Raw genomic sequence first — 10,471 nt, 5'->3', positions numbered from 1 at the left:
TCGACACTAGTTGGGTTTTCTCTATTTCGCTATATTTCTGGCAATTTTCGCACTCTCAAGTGTTCTTTCTCTCTCACTGCTTCTCCCTCTTTTTTGGTTTCGAAAATCTGATTGTAAAAACCCTAGTTTCCCCTTTTTACTTTCGCAGAATTCAGCGCCTTTTTCTCAATTTTACTTCTCACGTGCATTTGCGTTTTACTTCTCATGTGCATGTGCGTTTGTTTATACGCTGTGTTTCATTAAAGATATTAAGGACTTTTCCACCTAAGATTGTAATTTGATAATTCTTTATAGGGAAAATGACATTTTCCTACACGAATTTATCAAAATGTGATATTTTCCTACACGAATTTTTAATTTGACAAATGTCTACACTCAATTAACAAATTTCCCAAATACCTACACGAATTATCCAATTTTAATGCAATTAACTACACAATCCGAAATTATCAATTAATTGCTGACGTGGAAGACCATGTGGCAGCTCACATATGATGCAAGGCACCATTCAGTGGGACACAAACATGCAAACGAAGAATTGCAATGAGATTAGCATTTGTAATTTTCATATGATATGATTGTGTAGAACTGAAAATGGCTAGGAAAGGAACTTGGCAAGGATGACTCCGGATCGATCAGAGGGTTACAAGGGCAAGAGAGTAATTGTCCAAGAAAAACCCTAGCGAGCAGAGCCAAAGTGAATCATCATCATGTGATGGTGGACTCATTATTGTATAAGCTAAATTTGCTTTGTTTTGCTTTTTTATTTTTTCCTTTTCTCCCCCAATCTCTCTTTTTATCTTTTTTTTTTCTCTGTTCTTCTTTTATCACCTTTTTTTAAAAATCAGTGTGCTTCTTTTTGGAATGAATTTAGGGTTTGTAAAAAGGAGCAATCAACCTCGGGTTTCAATTAAACATTGCAAGAGCGTGTGGGTTGTTAAAAAAGAAACAACCATGCCAAAGTTTTCACCTTTTCTTTTTTTTTTTCATCGAGTTCTATATTTTTATAATCCAATTAATAATGCACATTTATGGCACAGGTTCCAAATTTTTTTTTTATTAAATTCGTATAGGAAAATGTCATTTTTCCTTCTTTATATTTTGCGGGTGTATCGGAGATAGAGAGATAGAGATGGGACAGTTGAGGTGCAATCCTGAAGATTGCCCAATTCAATTCCCAAAATCTTTCTGCAAAACCCTAATTTCCCGATTTCTTCCGCCATTATCACCGTTGCTGCGAAGCTTCACGATTCCACTTGATCTCTATGATGGACACTCACTCTTCTCACCTCAACGCTGCAAATCGATCGCGCAGCTCCCAGACTCCTTCCCCGTCTCACTCCGCGGCCTCTGCCTCCGCCACATCTTCTCTCCACAAACGCAAGCTCGCCGCGGCGAATGCGGCGGCTTCTGAGGACCACGCACCGCCTCCCTCCTCCGCTGCTTTCCCTCCCTCCTCCTTCTCCGCTGACACCCGCGACGGCGCCTTGACGTCTAACGACGACCTCGAGAGCATCTCCGCTCGCGGCAACGACTCCGACTCTGACACAGACGAATCCGAGGATGTGGTCGTCGACGAAGACGAGGACGACTTTGCTCCTGACCAGGATAACGACTCGTCGATCCGCACGTTTACGGCGGCTCGGCTAGAGTCCAGTTCTGTAGCCGGTGGTTCGAGTCGCAATGCTAAGCTTAAGACGGAGAATTCTGTAGTGAAGCTCGAGAGTTCTGATGCCGGGAAGGATGGTGGAGCTTCTGCTGTTGGGTCTGGAGCGATTGGAGCTGGCGGTGGAAGTTCGATTTCTGGGTTGGTAGCGAAGGATGAATCTGTGAAAATATTGACAGAGAATTTGCAGACATGTGGGGCTTATATTTCGAGAGAAGAGAGTTTGAAGAGGGAGGTAACATATCTTGCCCATGTGGTGTATATAGATTCATATATGTTTGAATTTACAGTTGTGGACATTTCTTCATAACACCATCATGATCTAAGTTCTCAATCTTGGTTATAAAACTCCATTCTGATTATTCTTTTTAATACGGGTTTTGTAAATTTGAGAATATTTCCTTTAGGAGGAAGCAGGACGACTCAAGTTTGTCTGTTACCCAAATGATGGTGTTGATGAGCATATGATTTGGTATTTTCTATCTATCTTTGGCTGTTTCGGCATTTCAATTGCTTATTAGTATTGGCCTTTTTTCGTTCCAGTCTCTTCACAAAGGGACTGTTTGTGTTATGACTGAACACTACATTTCTCCTAGCTTGGTAGGGTTGAAGAACATATTCGCAAGACAATTGCCTAATATGCCCAAGGAGTACATTGTTCGTCTTCTGATGGATAGGTATACGTTCTAATACATAAAATGACTCGTCTTTTGGATTGAGTGAAATAAATTCTTCTGTTTGAGGTTAGTTTTATTGTTTCTCCTAAATTACATCCTTCCTGTAATTCCATGTCTGGGAACTGAATGAACTAATATCCAAAATATCTGTTGTATACCCAGAAAACATAAATCTGTCATGGTCCTCCGGCGGAATCTAGTTGTAGGTGGGATCACATATCGCCCATATCACAGGTAAAGACCTGGCAAATGTTTCTCTCTTTGTCCTCTTTTGTTCCCTATTCTTCTCGACCATATAGATCTGATGTTATTGGAACTGGCTGAATTTTCTCCTCAATACTACTGGAATATTAGAACAATTTGTACTAGCTTTCTTTTACCTCCTTAGTTTTCTAGTTTTGACCTAGAATTGTATCTCAGCAGCAAGCACTGTTTGCTTTAAAATAATTCTGAAATTTATATGATGTAATAATGGATGTATTTTTTGTCGTCATATGCTTATTTATTCCATTTTTTCTTGGAGTTGCAGCCAAAAGTTTGGAGAAATAGCTTTTTGTGCCATCACTGCAGATGAACAAGTAAAAGGTTATGGCACGAGGTTGATGAATCACTTGAAACAGCATGCAAGAGATGTTGATGGACTAACTCATTTTTTGACCTATGCTGACAACAATGCTGTTGGTTATTTTATCAAACAGGTAAGCGTATTCACATTCATTGCATTTCTGGCACTTTCTTTCTTTCAAAATAAATTCCAACTTGTAGTGCATTTCTTGGCTGGAAGTAAGGAAGTGACTGAATAGTCTATTCGTATTGGGGTGCAAAGGTAATTACATAGTTGAAGCATGAAACCTAATCTATGTGAAAGAGAATGTTTTATTTGCCCCTTCTCTCCCTTGATGAAGAATAACGTTATACCTAATGATGCAGTTTGCCATTCAGCCTGGGTTTTGAGCGGCACTGTGTTTCCTACTTTGCCTCTAAGTTCTTTGACAATATGTAAAAACTTTCAAAGAACCTCTGCATGACAATATCAGTTTTCTAGGTTTAAGTTGATTCTTTTCATGGAACAGTGTATGATTCCTTTGTCTCAGTTTACTTCTGACTTTATTGTCTGTAGAAACACGTTATCACCCATTTTAGTTTTGCATGCAATAGTGCTCCTTTATCTCTCCCATCACGAAAGGTTCTAATTTCCAGCTTATGCGTCAAGTCTATATTTGGTGAGGATTAAAATCAGCGATACAGTGTTTTCATTGCAATCGTGCACTAGGTGTCTGTTAAGACTATTTGAGCTTTACATGTGCAGGGTTTTACTAAAGAGATTTACTTGGACAAAGAGATTTGGCATGGGTATGTGATCTATGTTGTTGAACTCTTTTAGCTCATTGTTATGGTCTGCATGTTGCCAGCTGTTGATGCAAACATGGTCTAGATGATTAAAGTTGACTAATTTGAAGATATTTTCTACCTCACAAAATTCACCCTAATCGAAAAAGTTTGTTGCCTGCATGAGTGTTGTGCAAATTATGTTGTCAAAGCAATTCTATGATAGGCAATTGTGCTTATCGGTCTCCCAGACATCTGTTTTTTGTTTTTTGGCACAATGAGAAGGAAATTTTCATTTTTTTTTTGCTCCTTCTTGGTGCAACTTAAAGTTCAACAAATTCTGGTGTTTTACTAGGTATATTAAAGACTATGATGGCGGCCTTCTTATGGAATGCAAAATTGATCCAAAGCTTCCATATACAGATTTATCAAGTATGATTCGTCAGCAAAGACAGGTAAGCCGCTTAAGGCTCTTTTATTTTTCAAAATGTTTTCTCAATTCAGCAATTTCAATTTCAATTTTTATTTTTCAAAACGATTGATTGTACATTATATATAGCTTATTTTTACTTTACTTCCAACATGTTTTGAAGTCAAGTTTGGTATATTATTCTTATTCCCCTGTTATTTTAATAATGGTAGGCAATTGATGAAAGGATAAGAGAGTTGTCGAACTGTCAGAATGTGTATCCAGGAATTGATTTTCAGAAGGTAGTGGCATTGTATTTTCTGCAGCTTTTGTGGATTTCATGGTGATGTCCTGATATGGAGCCATGAGACCCTTAAATTTGATCTGACCATCATGCAGAAAGAAGCCGGGATTCCTAGAAAGATTGTCAAAGTTGAGGACATACCTGGTTTAAGTAAGTCATTATCCTACCTTGTGGCACTGGTTGAAGTTTTCTGGTCAAATAGTAATTATCTATAACGTTTTTCCCTGTTCCTTTGTGGCTTCTTATGTTATTACTGCAATTTATCCGTGCATTTGATTTGATGTATCCTCTAGGGATTTGCTCTGTGGATAATGAATCTGCATAAATGAAATTCCGTAGTTGTCTGAAATATCTTGCATTTTTTCCTGCTCTCTCTCTGGCCCCATATCTCCTCACTCTTCTTTTCAAACTTCCACACCCAAACAGCAATGGATCCCAAGCTCAGCCAAAGAGAGAGCCTAGCGCTCTTTCATTTCATTGCTTTCCAGTCTATAAACAGATGGAATTATGGAAAATACATTCACCTGCCACTAGAGCACAAAGTTTTAATATGTGATGAATCCAACTTGATGTGTGCGATAGTGGTTATACACATTAATCCTGTTAATATATTTAAAACAGTTTCCCTTGTGGTGTTACAACACTAAGGTTTTTACTCTATAAGATTCTTCGTCAAGTTATGTTTCTTTATAGCTTTGGAGGTTCTAAAACAGAAATTATGGACATATACCAGGGGAAGCAGGTTGGACTCCAGATCAGTATGGGCATACTCGGTTCAAAATATTTAATAATTCTGCAGATAGTGCGACAAATCAAAAGCAGTTGACTGCATTTATGCGCTCGTTGTTAAAGGTTTCTGTTATATGTCCTTTGCTTTATATGCTTCATGTTGTGTACCTTACAAAAACATTTGGTCCAATCTCTAGTTATTAGTTCCAGAATCAGAAGTCTTTCAAGATTGGGGCATTTTAAACTTATTTTCTTAGTATCATCAGATAGTTTGTCGTCTTAGGACATCCGTAATTTTATTTTCTCTGAACTCATTTCTTGTTAGGCTTCTTCATATATTTTCATGACTTGTGTCAGGCATTACTAATTTGGAACTATGCAGGACAGACCTCTTAGGCATGTTTCTCTATATGCACTTGATTCTTATATCCGTCAACTCTCATCTGCTGTTTTTTCTGTTGAAGCAGTCTATGCATGACCATGTTGATGCTTGGCCATTCAAAGAGCCAGTTGATGCTCGTGATGTCCCTGATTACTATGACATCATTAAAGATCCTGTTGGTAAGATAATACTCAATATACAAATTGTGGGATGCATTTTGGTGTCTTTTGCAAGGCTTGGTCAGATGCATTTGAATATGTGTAATCATCCTTTTTATATTTGCCTTCCGTGTGATTGGGAAATAATAGAGGAATCAATCTAATCTCTTAGGTGACACGTGCTGTTTAGTCAAACCTAGTTGAACAGTGATACTAAAAGCATACAGAAACAGGAAACCATTATCATTGAGTTTCAATAGATGCTCTGCAGGACGGTTTTATTTTTCATGCCTTCAAATTGTATTGGAGTATAAACCAGAGGTGGTAATGTACTAATAAGGAAAATATTCATTTGATCGTTCTCGTAAGTGTAGTCTGCTTCTGCTTGCATGCTTATAATTTCTTTGGATAATGGGTCGCCATCTGTTGTACAAAAGTATAATTATGGAATTACTATTGTCCCGGCTACTGTTTTCTCCTTTTGTTATCTTCTCTAGTGACCGATTATTTGTTGTAACACAGATCTGAAGACAATGTCGAAGAGGGTTGAGTCGGAGCAGTACTATGTGACGTTCGATATGTTTGTCGCTGATGTAAGACGGATGTTCAACAATGCTAGAACTTACAACTCTCCTGACACTATATACTACAAATGCTCGACCAGGCAATACAACTAGCTCCTCTACTCGTCCTTCTTTGCCTTTTCCTTTTCTTCCTACGTTTCCACTTTAGTTTCTGACATTTATGTACTTTTTTTCCCAGATTGGAAGCCCATTTCCAGAGCAAAGTACAAGCGGGTCTACAGTCTGGCGCTAAAGCCCAGTAGGCGATACGTTCTCCGCCAGCTTTATGAGGTTAAGAATCTTTTCTTCTACAAGTTCGTATCTTACGTTTCTCGCTTTGATACCTCTGTCTGTTCGGCTTAATTATGCGGATGTCTGCCACTAAGAAGTGGTCTTAATCACTCCTGAAACAAATTCTATGCCGTTCGATTTGGAGGCTGTTTACCCCTTGAACGGTGGATCGGGACAAGCCCCGTTAGTGTTGGCTTTATCGTTTTTTTTCCTTTCTTTTCGTTCGTCGACATTTCCCTTGGTATATCTGACCGCGGGTCTATCAATTGGGGAATTCCGTTTGTTTACCTTTTTTTTTTTTGGTTTAATGTGAGTGTGTATTTATCAAAATGTAGAGTTCAGTACAATCAGGTCATTAGACCTGTAGGAAAGTAAAAAAGATACAAGGAATTCCCAAAGCAAGTGGTCAAAGTGACAGAATCATAAAAGTAGCATCAATCAATTGTTATTACTCGTGTTTTGGCGCATCAGGTAGTACCAATTCTCAAAAATTGAGCATATTCTTCCTTGTTGCTGCAACCGTAGTGACAATAAGACGTTCCGCATAGCTTTGTCAACCTTCCATCGGATCATCTCCGCTGAATTTGATTCATTCTTAAATATGCGTTTGTTCCTTTCCTGCCAAATAGTATATATCACCGTCTGAAAAAGGAGTTTGACAATGATAGGTCGGTCCCTTGTTGTGTCGTTGGTGTTCGTCGTGAACCAAGGGATACATTCAATCAGCCCTGTAGGTGGGTCTCTCCAGCACCTGTTTGCAAATGACGTCCATAGCAAAGCGCTATAGGGACAACACATAAAAAGGTGGTCGTGAGTTTCCTCGCCACTCCCACAAAGGCAACAAGTTGGAATAACATTCATTCCCCATCGTATGAGTCGGTTACGTGTTGGGAGTCTGCCTTGAAGAACCTGCCACAAAAGAACAGAATATCGTGGTACAGACTCCCGAAACCAGACAGTCGAATGCCAGGAGACCCCAGATCTTGGTGTTCGCATTTGGAACCAAGTATTGAGAAAGTTGGCTTGAATTCGCACCTTCCTTGCAAGATATTTTCCGATATTACGTATTCTAGGTTTCCGTTTGTGCATGACGTTGTATTCCCCGTATAAAGGGAAGCTTGACACTTTATTTCATCCATCGAGAAATATTACTTGGCTAATTCACCCTTCAAACGATCGAACTGGCAATTGTCTTTTTCTTTTCGTTTAATTGTAATTTCCATTTGCTTCGTTTGTTATTCTCGTTATTTTTCTGAAATGGGTTGGGGTCAGATGGTGTATCCAACCCAACATAATAGCAACTCTATTTGGTTAGTTAGTTGAGTTATTTTAATTAAATGGGTTTCATGTATTGAAATTATTATGATTATTTATTAAATGGGTAAACTTATTAAACCCATTTAATGTGATGTGATTACAAAATTTTAATTAGTTTATTCATAACCAAATTCATTCAAACCATGTAACTGATTGAATTAATAATTAAAAAAAAAGAGAAAATATATTTTAACAGAAGAAATTTATCAATAAAAATCCAATTCAAAATGACGTGAGTTGAATCCGAATCAAAAATTGATTCTAATTGAAAATGAATAATCAAAACGAATCATTTTGAATCAATATGCATATATATATATATATAAATTATTTGATTTAATTTGGTTTTTATGGACTATTCAATCCACATATACTTTCAATTTGGTTTGGATGAACTCAACTCGTTATAAGTATCGGGTCAAACATCTCGGCCTCACATCCAAAGCTAGGCGCACACCTTTTACATGGACGCTTTTAGGTTAAATAAGTCAGCTTAGTCTATCAGGCTTTATATGCTTTTATTAGAAGTGTCCAAATTGCTTTTTCAATTTTACATTTAAAAATGTCTAACAAACCGAGTTCTCTTCTTGTGTACTCAGACAACATAGAGTTGTGAAATTATTCCCTAGGGCAACTTTCGACTGTTGTCGTTTTACTGCCCGTCCAAATAACAGGAGGTCTGTCATTTTCCTTTGCATGCTTAGGACAGATTGGATCAAATGGTTCTGTTTGTGGAATTATGATCTAAAACACTTAATTCACAGAGTGGTATAATACAAGCAGACGCACATTCACCAGAAACTCCTGTCCGACTTGGAGGGTTCATCACTCGAAGGGGACTTTTCTAGAGAATATATGCGTGTAATGCTGATGAGAAGATATTACTCGAAAACCGAACCAAAATGCTCTGTTACAAGTGGCAATCAATGATCCATTTTATCTCTCTCACAATGATTGTCTGGTTGGAATTCTTTCTGAATTGCTATTCTCACTGTGAGAAAATACTTGTATACACAATATTCTTTATCGATAATTGCAACATTCGTATCTATTTACAGAAAAAACAAACCCTACATAACTTAATGTCTGAACAGTTAAGATGCTTGACCAATTTTCGAGTAGCAATATATATGTTGTCAAGTTACAAAAACAACGAGCAACACCATCTAAGATGGATCCGTTATTACATCATAAACCAGAAGCTCTCACCATTAGAATGCTTCTTGAATCTTACCTTTACCACGATATCACCTCATTTCTACGGTTTATTCTTCGCCACAGCTGGATTCCAATGGGAAAGGCTTTCATAACGATTAGGACCAGGAGCAAAATGGCTCACCTGATCCGAGGGGGGCAATTTGGTCACTTTTTCTGCTCCAGTAACAGTCACCGGATTCATATTCGGATGAACAAGAGTATTGTTCCCGAAATTGTTCTCCAGTCTTTGGTTTGGTGTAGTTCCTGTGATGTTACCGATTGCTGGTTTCATAATATGGTTAGAGTTTGGCTGCATTGGCATTACACTGATTCTGGAGGAATCCATCAATGTGTTGTCAACCGGTACTCCAATATTAGTTGTGTTCGATCTTGCCAAAAGCAAAGGGTTCATTCCTGTCACTCTCTTCACCATTTCTTCCGCCATTTTCACCTGCACAAGTTTTATGAAGCAAAGAATATATTTAGCAAAACATTTTTCTTGTAAAAAAAGAAGATTATAACATCGGATCATAACAAGAGTCTGTGTTAAATAAAAGCAACCGGATGGAAAACCTTTACTGCATACAAAGATGTTGAACGCTTTCACTATAAGATTCTCCAGTGGTTATGTGAGACAATTTTTCTGAATCATTAGCTTTTAGGTCAAGGGGCATAAAAAATAGTGGAATCTAGTACCTTTGTTCTCAGTGTCTCAATATCGGCTTTCAAGATTCTGTTATCAACAGCAGCTGTATCATACTTGTTATTCATGTCACTAAGACGTTTAAGTAACGTTGAATGTTCGCCCCTTAATTGTCCAACCTACAGAAAGATACATCTCTCTGTAAATTCCTGAAGGACTGCAAACAGAAAGACAACTAACTAGAAAAATGCAATGAAGCAAGGCAGGACCTGAGTTTCAAGTTCATTCATTTGTTCTTGTTTTCTTCTCCTAGAGCGCCGAGCAGATTCTCGGTTTGAGAGCATCCTAAAGAGAGATAAAAAGAGGGATACACCAGCTACCAAGTAAGACAGAACTTAACAAAAAAAATACACAGATATTAGTCGGTATTACTCTTGTTAACAAATATTCTCCTAACTGATGTACCACCTTGTTTTGGTTAAGGATTACCTAAAACTAGCTGAGACCCACCATTTGGTTGTCTCTTTCACTGTAAAGAGACATGAAAGTCCAAGATGCAAACCTTTCCCTGAAAGTTTTTTCAGAGAGTTGGTGATCCTTTTCCTTTTGTCCGCCAGATTTATCATGTTTGTTTAGGAAAATATTCTATCATTCCAAAACAATATATCTATCTCCACACTGAAACTGAAAAAGATTTGTAAATGATATCAACACTAAAGATTTTACTTTGAAAGCTTCTGGTTCAATTGACCAACTATCAAGAGTCCGAACCCCGGGACGAGAAAAAATCTATACCTCCTAGCACG

At 37.9% G+C, this 10,471-nt stretch overlaps 2 protein-coding genes across 4 annotated transcripts in view; one reads left to right on the top strand and one right to left on the bottom strand.

Annotated features, from left to right (window-relative positions):
* Window positions 1–1,082: 1,082 nt before the first annotated feature.
* LOC104804692 (histone acetyltransferase GCN5) lies at window positions 1,083–7,741 on the top strand. Of its 3 annotated transcripts, XM_010529032.2 has the most exons (14): window positions 1,083–1,901; window positions 2,074–2,138; window positions 2,263–2,343; window positions 2,506–2,577; window positions 2,873–3,041; window positions 3,653–3,696; window positions 4,028–4,127; window positions 4,315–4,383; window positions 4,481–4,535; window positions 5,119–5,237; window positions 5,579–5,675; window positions 6,177–6,318; window positions 6,417–6,508; window positions 7,177–7,741. In XM_010529032.2, the coding sequence occupies exons 1-13, from the start codon at window positions 1,266–1,268 to the stop codon at window positions 6,478–6,480; spliced, it is 1,713 nt and encodes a 570-aa protein (XP_010527334.1). In that variant the 5' UTR covers window positions 1,083–1,265; the 3' UTR covers window positions 6,481–6,508; window positions 7,177–7,741. The 3 variants fall into 3 exon arrangements, with proteins under 3 accessions (XP_010527334.1, XP_010527333.1, XP_010527335.1); XM_010529031.2 differs by lacking the exon at window positions 7,177–7,741 and having other exon boundaries at window positions 6,417–6,910; XM_010529033.2 differs by lacking the exon at window positions 7,177–7,741 and having other exon boundaries at window positions 1,084–1,901; window positions 5,582–5,675; window positions 6,417–6,910.
* A 1,114-nt stretch (window positions 7,742–8,855) lies between these two features.
* Window positions 8,856–10,471, bottom strand: part of LOC104804691 (basic leucine zipper 25-like) — a 3,069-nt gene continuing 1,453 nt past the window's right edge. Inside the window, exons 4-7 of the mRNA XM_019201444.1 lie at window positions 10,155–10,285; window positions 9,935–10,010; window positions 9,719–9,844; window positions 8,856–9,473 (exon numbers count right to left, since the gene is read on the bottom strand). Of these exons, the coding sequence (XP_019056989.1) occupies window positions 9,084–9,473; window positions 9,719–9,844; window positions 9,935–10,010; window positions 10,155–10,285 (723 nt within the window). The 3' untranslated portion in view covers window positions 8,856–9,083. The remainder of the gene's footprint in view (window positions 9,474–9,718; window positions 9,845–9,934; window positions 10,011–10,154; window positions 10,286–10,471) is intronic.

The sequence above is a fragment of the Tarenaya hassleriana genome, unplaced genomic scaffold (assembly GCF_000463585.1).
Source record: "Tarenaya hassleriana unplaced genomic scaffold, ASM46358v1 Cleome93, whole genome shotgun sequence".
Lineage (NCBI taxonomy): Eukaryota > Viridiplantae > Streptophyta > Magnoliopsida > Brassicales > Cleomaceae > Tarenaya > Tarenaya hassleriana.
The sequence above is the reverse complement of the archived record's forward strand: the minus strand, read 5'-3'. Positions and strand labels throughout refer to the sequence as shown.